The following is a 20,782-nucleotide window of genomic DNA, read 5'->3' on the forward strand; positions in this document are numbered from 1 at the left end:
TAAACTGTTGGAACGTACGTAGTTTTATCGACAAAAACGTGCGAATTCGGAAGCAGGAAGTGTATATGCCCAGAGGCATAATTACCCCTTCTAACATGCTAAATGGATTTGTTTATCGCCAACATGCGTACGCCGTATACTTCACTAATTGATCCACATGTGTGCACTATTGATCGTATAGAAGTTTAAATTAAAGCAACAATTATCATCACTTTATCCTTGATCATTTAATCGCTATTAATTACCAAACAAACAAATTAATTAAACACATCACATTAGCTTACACATTCTATTTTACCTTTAGAAAGTATCTTACCTTGACTGGGTCAGTAATTTCCTTAAATCCACTTAATTTTACTCGTATTTTTCAAAACCGAGACTTTAGAAACATATATTATCACTGACACTTCTGTGACTTAAATAAGGTAACTTAAATATACCCATATTTTTGACACATGCAATCAGAAACTGGGCTTAACCTGTTTGACAACTGTTTCTTTAAATGTGTGCCGACACCAGCAGATCAAAGAAGACACCAGCAGATCAAAGAAGACTGTATTCCATGTGATGTCATAGCGATGTCACTGCTATTGACATGTATTTAATTCAGAACCAGCATCAATACACACCTGTTATTTAAAGTGACTGTGACTTTGAGTGCATTATATAGCACTGGGAGTTGATTTATTTTTTGCTGATGTGGAATTAACTTTTTTAAATTGTATTTATATTCAAAGGGTTTTCTTAGTTTGGGCAATCATTGCAAGAGTGAAAAAAACCCACTTTAATTTGCAGTTTAATCACATTAGATTCACAAGGTTTACAAGGATAAGAAAACAGAATCACTGACATTTTGAGTGAATTTGTTATTTACTTTAGATCAATAGACATAAACAAAGACAGGAAATACTAAAAATAGTAACATTATGTTAAGCATATTTAGTTCCTTTTTCAACTTACATGTCATGGCGTTAAAATATTTCTACATTTTCCCTAAAATCTTGTCACTTCTCCCTAAAATCTCTCCCCTAATCTTAGCTGAGAGAGAAGTGACTTCTCCCTAAAATCTTAGCCTAGCTTAAGCCCTGACTTTCGTCACAAAAAGTAATGATCATTCTTGACAAGAATTCACAATGGGTCATGTCACATACTAAAATGGTATTTTCAGTGACATCTGAATACAAACATGCATAAATGTATGATTATTCAAAGCCTATGATAAACATGTAAAATGATAACTGAAAAATAAAATGTGTTTAAGTGTTTCATGAAAAAAATAATTGTTATAAATACCCTGTTTTATGTTTTTCATTGAAATGCGAAAGCGCATGCGAATTACGTGCGCACCAAGTTTGTCTATTATTTTTTTCCCTGAAAAAAATGTGGCTATTAATTTATAATGGCCAAGGCTAGCACTGGTTCCGCTAGACAAGCCTGTTAGGGGTTTTCTATGGGTACGGACCTCCTTTTCCTAGAGATTTAGGGTTATTTATGTCTTAAATTGTATTGAAAATGAAATAAAAAATAAGACTTAACCAGTGTTCACTTAAAACTTGGATCTAGATCGTTTACAGATACCAGCGTTCACCCGATTGTTTACCATCTCTTTCAAAACCTAAACATGCTAAATAACAGAGGAACTCCAAATGAATAGACTGTTCCATGCTGGTTAGTTTGTTGTAAAATAAACTGTTGATAACAGATAAATGAGTGCATCTAATACTTTTAAAAATGAATTCTTTTAGAAATTCAGCAGAAAAAGAAGTAAATTAGGTATAATAATATGCACCTATTTATTTTGTTATTTAATGATAATCGACACGGGACTGATTGTTTAATAATCAATTAGCCGTCATTAAGTAACAGAAACTGTTTGTGAAAACGTCACTTGTATCTCGTAACAGAAAACGTGTGGAAAACATAAATACCCTAAGGGTTAATTATCATTAAAAATAGTTTTCCCCCAACATATTTAACATTATTTTGTTTAATCTTTATAACTAGATAACCCTCATGATTTATTTGGTGTTCCTCGGTTATTTGCATTTCAAAAAGAAATGTAACAAATTGGGTGAACATTGTTATCTGTAAACCATTTAGATCCAAGTTTAAGGTGAATTCTGATAAGTCTTATTTGTTATTTCATTTTCAAAAACAAAAAATTGAAAATGTAAATAACCCTAAATCTCTAGAAAAAAAACAACAGATTCTAGAGGTACGAATCCATACCCCTAGACACTTCCTTTTGTGATAGGGCAGAATCCCTCTCTATGTCAAAACCAGTAAAGACCTTTCCTGTGGTGAATATAGATTTAGGTAAAAACCAGGTGAGAAAGCTCCTTCTACCAGATGAGATAGCTCCTTCTACTAAGTGAGATAGCTCCTTCTACTAAGTGAGATAGCTTCTTCTACTAAGTGAGATGGCTCCTTCTACTAAGTGAGATAGCTCCTTCTACTAAGTGAGATAGCTCCTAAATCTACTAAGCGAGATGGCTCCTTTTAGCAGGTATGACAAGTTCTTCTACATGTACCACATTAGACAACTCCAGCTCTTTCTGCCATGCACGATACCTCCTTGCTAGTAATATAGCCCTTTCTATCAGGTGAGGAAAGATAACTCCTTCTACTAGATGAAACAGCTTGTAATGTTCTTTTAGATCAGATAGTCCCTTCTTCCAGGTGAGATAGTTCCTGTTACTTAAGCAGGTGGGTTAGTCCTTTTTACAAAGTGGTGTAGCTACTTTTAGATGGGGGAAGACAGCTTATACTATGTGCGCTAGCTCTGTAGCTCGAACCGGGCGAGACAGCTTCTGCTATGTGTGCTAGCTCTGTAGCTCCTACTGGGCAAGACAGCTTCTGCTATGTGCGCTAGCTCCAGCTCCTACTGGGCGAGACAGCTTCCACTATGTGCGCTAGCTCTGTAGCTTCTACCGGGCGTGACAGCTTCTACTATGTGCGCTAACTCTGTAGCTTCTACCGGGCGAGACAGCTTCCACTATGTGCGCTAGCTCTGTAGCTCCTACCGGGCGAGACAGCTTCCACTATGTGCGCTAGCTCTGTAGCTCCTACCGGGCGAGACAGCTTCCCCTATGTGCGCTAGCTCTGTAGCTCCTACCGGGCGAGACAGCTTCCGCTATGTTCGCTAGCTCTGTAGCTCCTACCGGGCGAGACAGCTTCCGCTATGTTCGCTAGCTCTGTAGCTCCTACCGGGCGAGACAGCTTCCGCTATGTTCGCTAGCTCTGTAGCTCCTACCGGGCGAGACAGCTTCTACTATGTGCGCTAGCTCTGTAGCTCCTACCGGGCGAGACAGCTTCTACTATGTGCGCTAGCTCTGTAGCTCCTACCGGGCGAAACAGCTTCTACTATGTGCGCTAGCTCTGTACTCCTACCGGGCGAAACAGCTTCTACTATGTGCGCTAGCTCTGTAGCTCCTACCGTGCGCTAGCTCTGTAGCTCCTACCGGGCGAGACAGCTTCTGCTATGTGCGCTAGCTCTGTAGCTCCTACCGGGCGAAACAGCTTTTGCTATGTGCGCTAGCTCTGTAGCTCCTACCGGGCCAAACAGCTTCTGCTATGTGCGCTAGCTCTGTAGCTCCTACCGGGCGAAACAGCTTCTACTATGTGCGCTAGCTCTGTAGCTCCTACCGGACGAAAGAGCTTCTACTATGTGCGCTAGCTCTGTAGCTCCTACCGGGCGAAACAGCTTCTACTATTTGCGCTAGCTCTGTAGCTCCTACCGGGTGAAACAGCTTCTACTATGTGCGCTAGCTCTGTAGCTCCTACCGGGCGAAACAGCTTCTACTATGTGCGCTAGCTCTGTAGCTCCTACCCGGCGAGACAGCTTCTGCTATGTGCGCTAGCTCTGTAGCTCCTACGGGGCGAAACAGCTTCTACTATTTGCGCTAGCTCTGTAGCTCCTACCGGGCGAAACAGCTTCTACTATGTGCGCTAGCTCTGTGCGCTAGCTCTGTAGCTCCTACCGGGCGAGACAGCTTCTACTATGTGCGCTAGCTCTGTAGCTCCTACCAGGTGAGATAGCTCTTTCTACCAGGTGAGGTGCACATGAGTAGCTCTTTCTTACAGGTGGGAGGTTCCCGCTCGTGATGAAATAATGCACGGAGGGGCACCTGGGGTCTTCCTCCACCATCAGGGCTAGAAAGTTGCCATATGACCAAAAATTGTGTCGGTGTGACGTTAAACCCAACAAAATAAATGAATTCTTACAGGTGAGATATTTCCCTAAAGGTTAGATAGCTACTTTCAACAGTAACTTTCATTTACCTTTTTTCCAGGTTGACGAAAAACAGCAAATAACAATGACGGTATGGGAAACTATAAATCTAGACCTTCAATTTCATGTGCAGGTAAGATCATGGTTGTAAGATAAAGGTTGTAATAGTTGTACTGTCATGGTTGTAATGTCATGGATGTACTGTCATGGTTGTAAGGCCATGGTCTTAAGGCCATGGTTGTAAGGTCATGGTTGTAAGGCCATGGTTGTTTAGGTCATGGCTGTAAGATATTGGTTGTAATGTCATGGTTGTAAAGTCATGGCTGTAAGATTTTGGTTGTAATGTCATGGTTGTAAGATATTGGCTGTAATGTCATGGCTGTAATATATTGGGTCAGTTAGTTCATGGTTATAATGTCAGGGTAGTAAGGTCATTGTTGTAATGTCATGGTTGTAAGGTCATGGTAGCAAGGCTATAGCTGGTAAGGTCAGGGTATTAGGATCATGGTAGTAATGGCAGGATGTTACATGTTTGTCAGGGAAGAAAGACCAGGATGTTATGTCAGGGTAGTAAGGTCAGGATGTTACATCAGGGTAGTAAAGTCAGAATGTTACGTAAGGGTAGTAAGGTCAGAATGTTATGTCAGGGTAGTAAGGTCAGGATGTTATGTCAGGGTAGTAAGGTCAGGATATTATGTCAGGGTAGTAAGGTCAGGATATTATGTCAGGGTAGTAAGGTCAGGATGTTACATCAAGGTAGTAAGGTCAGGGTGTTATGTCTGGGTAGCAAGGTAAGGATGTTATATAAGGGTAGTAAGGTCATGATGTTATGTCCGGGTAGTAAGGTCAATTGTTATGGCAGGGAATTAAGGTCACGATGTTATATCATGGTAGTAAGGTCAGAATATTATGTCAGGGTAGTAAGGTCAGGATGTTATATCAGGGTAGTATGGTCAGAATGTTATGTATAAGGGTAGTAAGGTCAGGATGCTATATCAAGGTAGTAAGGTCAGGATGATGTGTCTGGATTGTAAGGTCTGGGTTGTAAGGTTGTAACTGGAAGGTCATAGTTGTATGGTCATGAATGTAAGGGTAGGATGTTATGTCAGTGTAGTAACGTCAGAATGTTATGCCAGTGTAGTAACATCAGAATGTTATGTCAGAGTAGTAAGGTATTGGTTGTAAGGTTATTATTGGAAGGTCATAGTTGTAGGACCATAGCTATAAGGTCAGGATGGTAAGGTCATTATTGTCATATCAGGGAAAGATTAGGGTGGTAAGGTGAAGGTTGTTAACTCAGGGTTGTAAGGTCAGAATGGAAAGGTCATGGGTGTAAGACAGGGTTGTAAGGTCATGGTTGAATGGTCAGGAGGGTGAGGTCAGGGTAGTAAGGTCAGGGCTGTAAGGATTGGGTTGTAAGATTAGGGTTGAATGGTCATGGGGGTGAGGTCAGGGAGTGAAGGCCAGGGTTGTAAGGTCAGTGTGATGAGGTCATGGTTAATGTCATCATGATGTTAAGGTCATGCAGGTGAGGTCATGGTTGTAAATGTTTTATTTGATTTTTTGTTTGTGATTATACTTCTACACTGATATGTTTATCTACAAAAGTATACTGACTTTAAAGTTACTAACTTTGGTATATCTGAAGTGTTGACATTAATTTAGTAAGTATTAACTTGATCTACATTGTAATGGCTGAGTTTAATGTACCCTCTTGTGGGCATTGATCTCCAGATCGTACAACAACAAATAAAGAGAAATTTTTTAGATATTAGAAAGTTATTGCTGTATTTCTTAAGAAGGCTTTGAAGCTTAAGCTACTGACATGAGAATTAGTATTTTTGCTTGTTTTCTTTTCAAAATTGAATAGGGTTTGTAACAGGATACTGGAGGTGAACTGCCTTAATAAAGAAGCTTTATATTTAACTGTTATTTAAGTGTGAATTCCTCCATGGTATATATGAATAGACTAAATAAGTTATATTAACAAATATTTTGACTACATATACTGAAGTGGTGTTTTTTGTTTCAGATGAATTAAAGAAAAAGATAAGTGAGAGTTACTCCCTGTTTCGTTCTCATGTGATTGAGGATCTCCGTCCTGTGAGAGAGACAGAATGGACAGAACTACAGCAGGCTTGCAGGTGAACTTGTGACAGTGTGGATTTGGAATTATGTCTCCCGCCCTTCACTTTAGAGAATGTACTGTTTTGCCCTGTCTGTCCGTCACACTTTATCTCCAATCAATAACTGGAGAACTATTTGATCTAGAACCTTTAAACTTCATAGGATGATATGGCATATGGTGTAGATGACATTTAGTATTTTAAGGGTCATTCGATCTAAGGGGCCTGACTGGAAAACCATTTTCGGTCAGTAACTTGAGAACCACTGGACCCAGGATGTTGAAATTTTACAGGATGATTGTACATGCAGAGTAGATGATCCCTGTAGATTTTGGGTCACTTAATCAAAGGTCAAGGTCACAGGTGCCAGTCTGTAAAAAGGAGGTGGCAACTCTATCATGCATTTTGACTGAATTATGGTCCCTTTTCGACTTAGAATAAATGTTAAAGTTTGCGTACCACCCCAAATATTTTCAAAGTCTATTGAGATATTGCTTTCATAATTTGCATACTTGTTTACCATCATAACCCAAGTCTGTGAAAAGGAGGAGGCAACTCTATCAAGCATTTTGACTGAATTATGGCCCCTTTTTGACCTAGAATATGCTTATTGTAATGTTAAAGTTTTACTCATAGCTTATATTATACTATCAAGCACTGAGAATAGTCGAGCGCGTTGTCCACTGACAGCTCTTGTTTTTCTGGAGTTATGAAACTTGGTATGCATCATCAGGATGAAGTGGTCCTATACATATTGTTGGGACTTTAATGTCTAAGTAGTTATTTATTATTCAATCAAGAATTTTCAGGGGGCATATGACAGACAATGTTGACATCATTCTTTTTATATAAATAACTTTAAATATTTATTTAAGTGTTTGTGACACATCCAAGGTGATAGCCTTGATCACAGATCACAATGTGCAGGAGAAAACAGACACAGGACTGACACTGCTACATATAGCATGCATATCAGGAGGTATTTAATACATGTATAATGTAATTTGTAACTGCTTCAGAATCCATAATGTAAAAACCCGCCCGCTTAGCTCAGTAGGTAAGAGCGTTGGTCTATGGATCGCGGGGTCGCGAGTTTGATCCTCGGGCCGGGCGTATGTTCTCCGTGACTTTTTGATGAACGACATTGTGTCTGAAATCTGACGGTCCTCCACCTCTGATTCATGTGGGGAAGTTGGTAGTTACTTGCGGAGAACAGGTTTGTACTTGAGCAGAATCCAGGAACACTGGTTAGGTTAACTGCCCTCCGTTACATGACTGAAATACTGTTGAAATAACGGTGTTAAACACAAAAGAAACAAACCATAATGTAAAATATCTGATAACCATAAAAGTACTACCTTTTGTGGATTTCATGACTGCATCAGTCTGTGGGACTACATTGACTAGTTCCCAAATAAACAGAAAAAATTCACATTGTAATTATCTTTAAAACTTAGAATCAATGAGTTTGCATTAGGGCAAGTTATACGTTTTGGTTGATACTGTAACATTTTATAGAACCAGAATTATCAGTTTCATAGTACAGTGAAACACAAGTCGATCAAGCATAGATGGCTCGACTACAAGAGTTGACTTGAGCAATATATATAGTCTGTGGCTGTTTTGGATAACTTCAATCAAAGATAACTTGATTATGAGTCAGTGATGATAAAAATGAAGTTAGGGGCTTCCATGGCTAAGTGATATGAAGTTATTTATAGATTTTATTTAGGGGCCTCCGTAGCCGAGTGGTTAAGGTCGTTGACTTCAAATCACTTGCCCCTCATCGATGTGGGTTTGAGCCTCACTCAGGGCGTTGAATTCTTCATGTGAGGAAGCCATCCAGCTGGCCTACGGAAGGTCTATGGTTCTACCCAGGTGCCCGCTCGTGATGAAATAATGCACGGAGGGGCACCTGGGGTCTTCCTCCACCATTAAAGCTGGAAAGTCGCCATATGACCTATCATGTGTCGGTGTGACGTTAAATCCAAAAAAAAAAAAAAAAAAAGAAGATTTTTTTTGTTATTATGTCAGCTTTATAGACGTATTCTGTACAGAAGTGAATTTCTGTAAATCAATTTTCTGATCAACTCAGCTTTGTTACTCCCTGTGATAAATACAACTTTCCTGTTTTTGTCAATTTTACAGGAAGCAAGCATCTAATAGAGGTGTTAATACAGAAAGGTGTCAGACCTGGAGCATTGTCCAAGAACCAATTCTCTGCATTACATCTTGCCACTTATAAGGTAAGTTTTTATCAGCTTGTCTCATTTTTGAAAAAAATGTATGAGGTATTATCGTCACATGATCCTTAGTGTCGGTTGAAATTTTTGTTTAGGTCCACCTTTTCTCAAAAACTATAAGAGCTATAGCTTTGAAACTTTGCTCACTTGTTTATCATCATTAGATGACTGTGTAGGCCAAGAACCATAACTCTGGTATGCTTTTTATTAAAATTATGGCCCTTTTTGTACTAAGAAAATTGAGTTTCTTTGTTAAATGTTTTTAAGTTCACCTTTTCTCAAAAACTGTAAGAGCTACAGCTTCAAAACTTTGCACACTTGTTTATCATCATTATTTGAATATGTAGGCCAAGAACCATAACTCTGATTTGCATTTTGTCAGAATAATAGCCCTTTTTGTTCTTACAAATTCTGAACTACAACTCTATTCTTACATACTGCCCAGCACTTGCAGACGAGCGATGGCACTTGTAAGCAGTGCTCTTGTTTCATTAACACCTGTGTCTTTACCTTACCTTTCTCATCTATCAGAGTTACGTCATTATCTAGAGCAGAACCTCTGACTTAACTACCTTTTGTTTACAGTGGCGTCCCGCTTAAGTTCATCAGGATCAGAGTGAAAGTTTGATTTATTTCTTTCCTTTATCTGGTGAGCATATGCACCCATAATTATGACCTAGTATGGTTTTTGTCTATGTTTTCCTAAAGTCGACAATTGAAGCAATATCTGAGGAAGTTACTTGTTTCCAGTCAGCAGTGGAAAAAAACATGATACAAATTGATTGTGTTTATAAAAATTTTCTCCTCTAGTTAGATATCAAGAATTGTACCTTAAGAAATAAAAATGATTTTTTTCAGTGTCTATATTAAAATTGACATGGTCATGCATCCATGAAAAGTTTGATCGGTTCGCAAAGATTTGTTGTGGAACCCCATTAATCATCTGAGACCTGTATTGTGAAATGTAATTCTAAAATATTGGTGAAATGTGTTGTAGATTAACCGTGGAACCATGTTTGATTTCAGGAATGCTAGCATGTTGTCTTACTCATCAGTGATTATAAATGTTGAAGGGGGCAAAGAGCTCTTTATTGAGTGGAAAAGTTCAATAGTTTACTCAGATTTTGTCACAGAAAATATGCTTGAAGTGGCATTTTGAATGACTGCACTTGCACCTTTAAGTGCCATTAGTGGTAGGATTTAGCGGTGGTCTCCTTAACTGTAACATTTGAACTTGTATGTCCAGGATACAGCCATCTAGTGTTCTGATAGTTTGCAGACAAGATAAGACTTTTAGTTTAAGCTTCCAATTTTTTTAAATTTCTGTCCAATATCCTTGTTGATACATGCAGCTTTATCTTCCTACCTACTTCTAGGGTGATATAGACTGTGTCCAGGGTCTGCTAGAAGGTTCAGTGGATGTAAACCAGACAGGAAATAGTGGATTGACTGCTCTTCATATTGCTGCAATGTGCGGACATAATGAGGTTTGTGTATATTATATAGGCTGAGTTCAAGTGGTTACTAAGGTTACAACAGTTTGACCAAATAGAAGTTAAACTCTGTATTGTTTGACCATGATGCTATTTTTCTGTAACTTAGAACTTGTTGGTAAAGGTTTTATATAACCTCCAATATCTTTGTTACTTTTGAAGGTACTGGCTTGAAACTTAAAATAGTTATTTACTATCAAAGGCTACACCATAAGATACAATCCCCCCTAACTCTGATTAGAATTTCGATTTATGGCCATTTTACTGGCAAAGCTTTTATACAGAGTCAAGCACTGAGAAAAGTCGGGCGTGCTGTCTTACGGACAGCTCTTGTTCAGATTGCCACCTGTCTGCTAGAACATGATGATTCTTTTTTCAGATTGCCACTTGTCTGCTAGAACATGTTGATTTTATTTCAGATTACCACTTGTCTGTTAGAACATGATGATTTTATTTCAGATTGCCACTTGTCTGCTAGAACATGATGACTATATTTCAGATGGCCACTTGTCTGCTAGAACATGATAATTTTATTTCAGATTGCCACTTGTCTGCTAGAACATGTTGCCACTTGTCTGCTAGAACATGATGATTATATTTCAGATTGCCACTTGTCTGCTAGAACATGATAATTTTATTTCAGATTGCCACTTGTCTGCTAGAACATGATAATTTTATTTCAGATTGCCACTTGTCTGCTAGAACATGCTAGAACATGATAATTTTATTTCAGATTGCCAGTTGTCTGCTAGAACATGATGATTATATTTCAGATTGCCACTTGTCTGCTAGAACATGATAATTTTATTTCAGATTGCCACTTGTCTGCTAGAACATGATAGTTTTATTTCAGATTGCCACTTGTCTGCTAGAACATGCTAATTTTATTTCAGATTGCCACTTGCCTGCTTGAACATGATGACTATATTTCAGATTGCCACTTGTCTGCTAGAACATGATAATTTTATTTCAGATTGCCACTTGTCTGCTAGAACATGATGATTTTATTTCAGATTGCCACTTGCCTTCTAGAACATGATGATTATATTTCAGATTGCCACTTGCCTGCTAGAACATGATGATTATATTTCAGATTGCCACTTGCCTGCTAGAACATGATGATTATATTTCAGATTGCCACTTGTCTGCTAGAACATGATGCAAACATAGATCTTGGTGATGCTGTAGACTTTTCTCCTCTACATATAGCATGCAACTTTGGACATGATAAGGTTTGTTTCTTTGGGCATTACTATTCTGGTTTTAGGATTTTATCATTTTTACAGACATTCTGTATATATACCAACAATCCAGAAATATAAAAGTCTTGAGTCTATTATTTTACAGACTGGATGTACGAAATCTATTAAAATAATAATATAACTCAAAAGTGCAGGTCTAAACTTATAGAACTTTAAAGACAGCTTGGATCAATGAAGGTGATTTGTGATTTTGTGTTGATACTCATGATTATGAATTTTCAGAAAATGTGAAAAAGTAAAGTGATCCAAAATGTCTGAAATTCTCCTATTAGTTTTACCTCTGCATGCAATAAGTGAAAAACTTCATTTTAACCTGCATTCGTTCTTTAATTAATACAGGTAACTTCAGCAGATTTCTTTACATCCAATCTGTAAATCTATAGACTGAAAAATCTTTAAATTTAAGGATTGTCTGCATATTTACAGAAAGTCGACAAAAAAAAAAAAAAACGACTAAATCCTAGGCTCCATTGTTATTTCAATGCTTGTTACATGATTACATGCAATATTGTTTTTTTAGCCCACCTGTCACGAAGTGACAAGGTGAGCTATTGTGACCGCTTGATGTCTGTCGTATGTCAACAATTTCTAAAAAATCTTCTTCTTGAAAACCACTGGGCAGAATTACACCAAACTTCACAGGAATGATCCTTGGGTGGCCCCTTTTCAAAATTGTTCAAATAATTGAATTCCATGCAGAACTCTGGTTGCCATGGCAACCGAAAGGAAAAACTTTAAAAATTTTCTTCTCAAAAACCAGAAGCCCTAGAGCTTAGATATTTGGTGCGAAGCATTGCCTAGTGCACCTCTACCAAGTTTGTTCAAATCATGACCCCGGGTCAAAATTGACCCCGCCCCAGGGGTCACTTGATTTTACATAGGAAAATCTTAAAAAATCTTCTTCTCAAAAACCAGAAGCCCTAGAGCTTAGATATTTGACATGTAGCATTGCCTAGTAGACTTCGACAAAATTTATTCAAATCATGACCCCCGGGCTCAAATTGACCCGGCCCCATGGGGTTACTTGATTGTAGATAGAAAAATCTTCAAAATTGTCTAAAAATAAACCAGAAGGCCTAGATCTTCGATATTTGACATGTAGCATTGCCTAGTGGACCTAAAATGTGTATGCCTATGTGCTCTATGTCAAAACTTGATCATATCATTTTGAGCAATGGTACTCAGGTGAGCGATACAGGGCCATCATAGCCCTCTTGTTTTGTATTTGATGGATTTACTTAAACAACAATATATAAGAGTTTGCAACTTTGAAAATGTTTTAAACTTTTACTGAAAACAGTGTTTTAGACTTATACAAATATAAAGATGAAAATTTTGCAAATTTGAAATTTTGAGTATGTTCGCAAGGTTTAATATTACTGAAATTGTAAAAATGATATCATACTTGAATTTGAATGATTCTAATGGTGAATATTCATGCTAGGATTAATTTTCAACACATGTAGGGTCTAGCGAACATAGCAAAAATTAAACCCTCATGAACACTTCTGCTTTTACAGTATTGTAGGGATAACACATCGGCAGAATCCAGAGAGAATGGATGGTACCCGAGCCTGGAAGGGCAAGGATACCAACTTATCCTGAGGATTCTGAAGATGTTATAGCACGAAATGAACTTGTGCTAATTCTATTTTAGCACAAAACCCGTAAAAAATGCAAATAAATAAACTTTACTTGACGGTCTGAGTGTCTGAGTTGTTTTGTTCACCTTGACATCATTTCTTTTTGAATTATCTGTTTTGTGGCCGTCCTACGTTTACACTTTGCCACGGAATGCGCATATATAAAAAGGTGTTTTTAACAACATGCGAGTGCAAGAATCTCTCTGTTAGCACACGTTTTCTTGTCTGTTAAAACACCCTGGCTCGAAAAATGACAAGAACGGTACTTTTATGCTAGAATATAAGTTAAACAGCCATGGTGCACAAGAATCACTGGTGTAAGCCTGAGCATCTGAGAAATTGATGCTTGGCCAGATGATGTCCTGTAGCAGTGAAAACAGTGCGTGTTATTGTACTTGAAGGTTGTTGAGGTTTTGTTGAAATACGGTGCTGACATCAACATCAGTGGAAGTGTAGGTGACAGACCACTGCATCTCGCTGCAGGAAAGGGTTATGTAAGGGTCACGCAGTATCTAGTTGAAGGTACTGGAAACTCCAAGGCTGATGGTGAGTTGTGTAACTGATAGTGACAGGGGATAGCATCTAAATTTTTAACCCTTACCCTGCTAAATTTCTGTAATGAACTTGTCCATCTTTCAGTTTGGACTGTACATTAACTGTTAAAAGGGGTACATACCAAGAAGATACTGACTGAATATCAAACAGTGCAGGATAAGGGTTAAAGAATTTGTTTGTTTGATTTCTTGTGTGATAACAAGCATGAATTAACTAGATTAAGTACCATAAACAAACAAAATTCCTATAAAATTCAAATTAACCTTATTAGTCCCCTACTGGTTGAAAACCAGTTTTGGTGACTATAGGAATGCGCATTTCCGTCTGTCCGCAATTTTGAATCCGGTCCATAACGTTGTCATCCGTGAAGGGATTTTAATATTACTTGGCGCAAATATTCCCCATGATGAGACGATATGTCGTGTGCAAAACCTGTGCCCCTAGCTCAAAGGTCAAGGTCACAATTGAAGGTCAAAGGTCAACAGGGCTTTTTTCTTGTCTGGTCCATAACTCTCCAATCCATGAAGGGATTTTTAGCTCGACTATGCGAAGTATAAGGAGAGCTATCCTACTCGATCCGGCATCGGCGTCCTTCCGCATCCCCACCTTGGTTAAATTTTTTTACACTCTATTTTTCTTATCTCTGTAATTACTTGATGGATTTGATTCAAACTTGAAATAGTTATTCCTCATCATCACCCACATCATCTGACATAAGGGCCATCAATATTTCATGATTTATCTCCCCTTTTCACTTAGATTTTCAGGTTAAAGTTTTGATGCACTTTCACTCTATCTCTGTTATTACTGAATGGATTTGATTCAAACTTAACATAATTGTTCAACATCATATGACACAAGGTGCATAAATCTGGCACAAATATTTCATGAATTATTTCCCCTTTTTATTTAGAATTTCAGGTTAAAACATCATCACCAACATCATATGACACAAGGTGCATAAATCTGGCACAAATATTTCATGAATTATTCCCCCTTTTTATTTAGAATTTCAGGTTAAAGCTTTGATGCACTTTCACTCTATCCCTGTTGTTACTGAATGAATTTGATTCAAACTTAAATTAATTGTTCAACAACATCACCCACATCATATGACGCAAGATGCATAACTCTTGCACAAATGTTTTATGAATTACGCCCCCTTTTTGCTTAGAATTATACTTATATAGTGTTTTTTTTGATACACTTTAATTTTACCTCTCTTATTACTTAATATTTTTGACACAGATTCAAGCTATTGTAGAGTATCTTAATCCACCATTGGTGTCATTAAACACTCCAGTGACAGCTCTAGTTTCCTCAGACGTACCAAGTTTCACAGCTATCAGATCCCTAGCTCAAAGGTTAAGATCACACTTAGCAGTCAAATGTTAACATGGCATGAACAGGTTCCGTTTCGTGTCCGGTCCATAACTCTGTCATTCATTAAGGGATTTTAATACTTATTAGCACAAATGTTCCCCATGATGAGACAATATGTCATGTGCAAAACCCAGACCCCTAGCTCAAAGGTCAAGGTCACAGTTGGAGGTCAAACGTCTAAGGTCAATGTCATACTTGAGGTCAAAGGTTAGATATAAGAATGACCTTTTTCGCAGCATTTTTAGCTCACCTGTCACAAAGTGACAAGGTGAGCTTTTGTGATCGCGCGGTGTCCGTCGTCTGTCCGTCAGTCCGTGCGTCCGTCCGTAAACTTTTGCTTGTGACCACTCTAGAGGCCATATTTTTCATGGGATCTGTATGAAAGTTGGTCTGAACGTTCATCTTGATGATATCTAGGTCAAGTTCAAAACTGGGTCACGTGCGGTCAAAAACTAGGTCAGTAGGTCTAAAAATAGAAAAACCTTGTGACCTCTCTAGAGGCCATATATTTCATGAGATCTTCATGAAAATTGGTCGGAATGTTCACCTTGATGATATCTAGGTCAGGTTCGAAAGTGGGTCACGTGCCTTCAAAAACTAGGTCAGTAGGTCAAATAATAGAAAAACCTTGTGACCTCTCTTAGAGGCCATATTTTTCATGGGATCTGTATGAAAGTTGGTCTGAATGTTCATCTTGATGATATCTAGGTCAAGTTCGAAAGTGGGTCACGTGCCTTCAAAAACTAGGTCAGTAGGTCAAATAATAGAAAAACCTTGTGACCTCTCTAAAGGCCATATTTTTCATGGGATCTGTATGAAAATTGGTCTGAATGTTCATCTTGATGATATCTAGGTCAAATTCGAAACAGGGTCATGTGCGGTCAAAAACTAGGTCAGTAGGTCTAAAAATAGAAAAACCTTGTGACCTCTCTAGAGGCCATACTTGTGAATGGATCTCCAAAAACTAGGTCAGTAGGTCAAATAATAGAAAAACCTTGTGACCTCTCTAGAGGCCATATTTTTCATGGGATCTGTATGAAAGTTGGTCTGAATGTTCATCTTGATGATATCTAGGTCAAGTTTGAAACTGGGTCACGTGCCTTAAAAAACTAGGTCAGTAGGTCAAATAATAAAAAAACCTTGTGACCTCTCTTGAGGCCATACTTTTCATGGGATCTGTATGAAAGTTGGTCTGAATGTTCGTCTTGATGATATCTAGGTCAAGTTCGAAACTGGGTCAACTGCGGTCAAAAACTAGGTCAGTTGGTCTAAAATTATTAAAATCTTTTGACCTCTCTAGAGGCCATATTTTTCAATTGATCTGAATGTTCACCTTGATGATATCTAGGTCATTTGCGAAACTGGGTCACGTGCGGTCAAAAACTAGGCCAGTAGGTATAAAAATAGAAAAACCTTGTGACCTCTCTAGAGGCCATATTTTTCATGAGATCTTCATGAAAATTAGTGAGAATGTTCTCCTTGATGATATCTAGGTAAAGTTGAAAACAGGGTCACGTACCTTCGAAAACTAGGTCAATAGGTCAAATAATAGAAAAACCTTGTGACCTCTCTAGAGACCATATTTTTCAATGGATTTTCATGAAAATTGGTCAGAATTTTTATCTTGATAATATCTAGGTCAGGTTCAAAACTGGGTCACATGAGCTCAAAAACTAGGTCACTATGTCAAATAATAGAAAAAACGACGTCATACTCAAAACTGGGTCATGTGGGAAGAGGTGAGCGATTCAGGACCATCATGGTCCTCTTGTTTCTTCATACTTGGAGGTATTTTGATGTAACTTCGCACAAATGTTCACCACAATGATGCACCCTTAATTTTAGAATTACGTCCCTTTGTTGTTACTATAAATAGATTATATTGTTAATTTTTTTTTACTGGCCGAAGGAAAAAATCAAGACCACTTTTCTGTGGTATAATATGCATGTTACGTCAAATTTTTAGGTGTTTTTTGATCTATCTCTGCCTGGTAAAGATATTGTGTGGACTTTAATAGAATTTTTTTTTCAGGATTAATTTTCCTTTGTTGTTACTATAAATTACTTGTATGATAACTTTTTTATAATTGGCCAGAAAAAATTCCATATGAAAGCAAATCTAGGTTTAATACATGAAAATTTAATAATCCAGGTGTTTTGTTATAACATGTTGAATATACAGTACAGTATTGTTTATACATCATTGACAGATATTAGTTGAATATGTTATACTGCATTTGAAAAAATTAGGTGCCTACCAGTAGGGGACTTTGTATTGTATGGCAATACTTCATTCACTTGTTTTTTAAAGTTTGAAATCTGCTAATTGGTATCCTGGTGAAAAAGCTGTTAAATATTGTTCATAAAAGCAAATAAACTGCTCTACCAGTTACTATAAGCTGTAAGCACTTCCTGTACATTCAGTTTTGAATCACCGCTGACCGCTGTAATTTCGAAACTTTAATTGGAGTGAAGAATTCTGTCATGCCAGAAAACTGTTCGGCTTGCTTACGCAAGTTTTGTGGTTCTACCAAAGTGATGCCCTTTTTTGTCTGAAATGATTACAGGATGGGTGTTATGGGTCTTTTTAGACCAATCAATAAGTAGAAAGTTTCCATGTGACCTGTATATGTGTCATTTAGGCGTTATTCCTTGGCCTGATAAATTTCTATAATGAACTTGTCCGTCTTTCAATTTGGACAGTACCATTTACTGTAAAAACAATACTGACTTAATGGCGATTAGTGCAGATCTTGATGAGCCTGCACAGATGTGTAAGCTGATCATGATCTACACTGGTCGCAAAGGCAGGATTAATCATGTCCAACATGATAAGGGTTAAACCCTATGGAAACTAAAGAAAACAACATTCAATTGAATACAGAATGTGTTTCTGAGTTGAACTTGAAACCTCAGATAAATGACTTAAACAGTTGACAGAATATGACCTTTACAAATGCAACATGACCTCTTCAAATGACTGTATGTATGCATAAGAATTATGTTTCAGTGAATGTGAAAGATGATGAGGAACACACACCCATACATTTTTGTTGTAAGTCTGGCCATCTGGTTGTGTTACATTATCTTCTTGAACAGAAAGCTGATCCTCATGTAGCAAACATCTACGGTGATACACCACTACATTTGTAAGTATAGTATCTATGGTGATACACCGTTACATTTGTGAGTATAGTATCTACGGTGATACACCGCTACATTTGTAAGTATAGTATCTACGGTGATACACCGTTACATTTGTAAGTATAGTATCTACGGTGATAAACCGCTAAGTATAGTGCCTATGGTGATACACCGTTACATTTGTAAGTATAGTATCTACGGTGATACACCGCTACATTTGTGAGTATAGTATCTACGGTGATGCACCGCTGCATTTGTGAGTATAGTATCTACGGTGATACACCACTACATTTGTGAGTATAGTATCTACGGTGATACACCGCTACATTTGTGAGTATAGTATCTACGGTGATACACCGCTGCATTTGTGAGTATAGTATCTACGGTGATGCACCGCTGCATTTGTGAGTATAGTATCTACGGTAATACACCGCTACATTTGTAAGTATAGTACCTACGGTGATACACCGCTACATTTGTGAGTATAGTATCTACGGTGATACACCGCTGCATTTGTGAGTATAGTATCTACACATTTGTGAGTATAGTATCTACGGTGATGCACCACTGCATTTGTGAGTATAGTATCTACGGTGATACACCGCTGCATTTGTGAGTATAGTATCTACACATTTGTGAGTATAGTATCTACACATTTGTGAGTATAGTATCTACACATTTGTGAGTATAGTATCTACACATTTGTGAGTATAGTATCTACGGTGATACACCGCTACATTTGTGAGTATAGTATCTACACATTTGTGAGTATAGTATCTACACATTTGTGAGTATAGTATCTACAGTGATACACCGCTACATTTGTGAGTATAGTATCTACACATTTGTGAGTATAGTATCTACACATTTGTGAGTATAGTATCTATGGTGATACACTGCTGCATTCGTGAGTATAGTATCTACGGTGATACACCGCTGCATTTGTGAGTATAGTATCTACACATTTGTGAGTATAGTATCTACACATTTGTGAGTATAGTATCTACGGTGATACACCGCTGCATTTGTGAGTATAGTATCTACACATTTGTGAGTATAGTATCTACAGTGATACACCGCTGCATTTGTGAGTATAGTATCTACGGTGATGCACCGCTACATTTGTGAGTATAGTATCTACAGTGATACACCGCTGCATTTGTGAGTATAGTATCTACACATTTGTGAGTATAGTATCTACACATTTGTGTGTATAGTATCTACGGTGATACACCGCTGCATTTGTGAGTATAGTATCTACACATTTGTGAGTATAGTATCTACACATTTGTGAGTATAGTATCTACACATTTGTGAGTATAGTATCTACACATTTGTGAGTATAGTATCTACGGTGATACACCGCTACATTTGTGAGTATAGTATCTACAGTGATACACCACTGCATTTGTGAGTATAGTATCTACACATTTGTGAGTATAGTATCTACACATTTGTGAGTATAGTATCTACGGTGATACACCGCTACATTTGTGAGTATAGTATCTACAGTGATACACCGCTACATTTGTGAGTATAGTATCTACGGTGATACACCGCTACATTTGTGAGTATAGTATCTACGGTGATACACCGCTACATTTGTGAGTATAGTATCTACGGTGATACACCACTACATTTGTGAGTATAGTATCTACGGTGATACACCGCTACATTTGTGAGTATAGTATCTACGGTGATACACCGCTGCATTTGTGAGTGTAGTATCTACGGTGATACACCGCTACATTTGTGAGTATAGTATCTACGGTGATGCACCGCTGCATTTGTGAGTATAGTATCTACACATTTATGAGTATAGTATCTACGGTGATACACCGCTGCATTTGTGAGTATAGTATCTACGGTGATACACCACTGCATTTGTGAGTATAGTATCTACAGTGATACACCGCTGCATTTGTGAGTATAGTATCTACGGTGATACACCGCTACATTTGTGAGTATAGTACCTACGGTGATACACCATTACATTTGTAAGTATAGTACCTACGGTGATACACCGCTACATTTGTGAGGTTAGTACCTACGGTGATACACCATTACATTTGTAAGTATAGTACCTACGGTGATACACCGCTACATTTGTGAGTATAGTACCTACGGTGATACACCATTACATTTGTAAGTATAGTACCTATGGTGATACACCGCTACATCTGCAAGTATAGTACCTACGGTGATACACCGCTGCATTTGTGAGTATAGTATCTACGGTGATACACCGTTACATTTGTGAGTATAGTACCTACAATGATACACCGTTACATTTGTAAGTATAGTACCTACGGTGATACAACGTTACATTTGTGAGTATAGTACCTACGGTGATACACCGTTAAATTTGTAAGTATAGTACCTACGGTGATACACCGTTACATTTGTAAGTATAGTTCCTACGGTGATACACCGTTACATTTGTAAGTATAGTAGCTATGGTGATACACTGCTACCTTTGTAAGTATAGTATCTACGTTGATACACCGCTACATTTGTAAGTGTATAGTATCTACGTTGATACACCGCTACATTTGTAAGTGTATAGTATCTACGTTGATACACCGCTACATTTGTAAGTGTATAGTATCTACGTTGATACACCGTTACATTTGAAATTATAGTACCTACGGTGATACACCGCTAAATTTGTAAGTATAGTACCTACGGTGATACACTGCTAT

The 20,782-nt window shown here is 37.9% G+C and overlaps 1 protein-coding gene across 2 annotated transcripts in view; it reads left to right on the top strand.

Annotated features, from left to right (window-relative positions):
• LOC123531948 (serine/threonine-protein kinase TNNI3K-like) overlaps nt 1–20,782 on the top strand; it is a 28,035-nt gene that overhangs the window by 2,009 nt on the left and 5,244 nt on the right. The window contains exons 1-9 of one of the 2 annotated variants that reach the window (XM_053525693.1): nt 2,311–2,506; nt 4,293–4,364; nt 6,264–6,375; nt 7,233–7,336; nt 8,506–8,603; nt 9,977–10,087; nt 11,227–11,325; nt 13,400–13,544; nt 17,947–18,085. In XM_053525693.1, the coding sequence (XP_053381668.1) occupies nt 4,325–4,364; nt 6,264–6,375; nt 7,233–7,336; nt 8,506–8,603; nt 9,977–10,087; nt 11,227–11,325; nt 13,400–13,544; nt 17,947–18,085 (848 nt within the window). In that variant the 5' untranslated portion in view covers nt 2,311–2,506; nt 4,293–4,324. Of the gene's footprint in view, nt 1–2,310; nt 2,507–4,292; nt 4,365–6,263; nt 6,376–7,232; nt 7,337–8,505; nt 8,604–9,976; nt 10,088–11,226; nt 11,326–13,399; nt 13,545–17,946; nt 18,086–20,782 lie in introns of those variants that run through there. The other variant, XM_053525692.1, reaches the window with a different exon arrangement.

This window comes from Mercenaria mercenaria, chromosome 15 (genome assembly GCF_021730395.1).
Source record: "Mercenaria mercenaria strain notata chromosome 15, MADL_Memer_1, whole genome shotgun sequence".
Classification (NCBI taxonomy): Eukaryota; Metazoa; Mollusca; class Bivalvia; order Venerida; family Veneridae; genus Mercenaria; species Mercenaria mercenaria.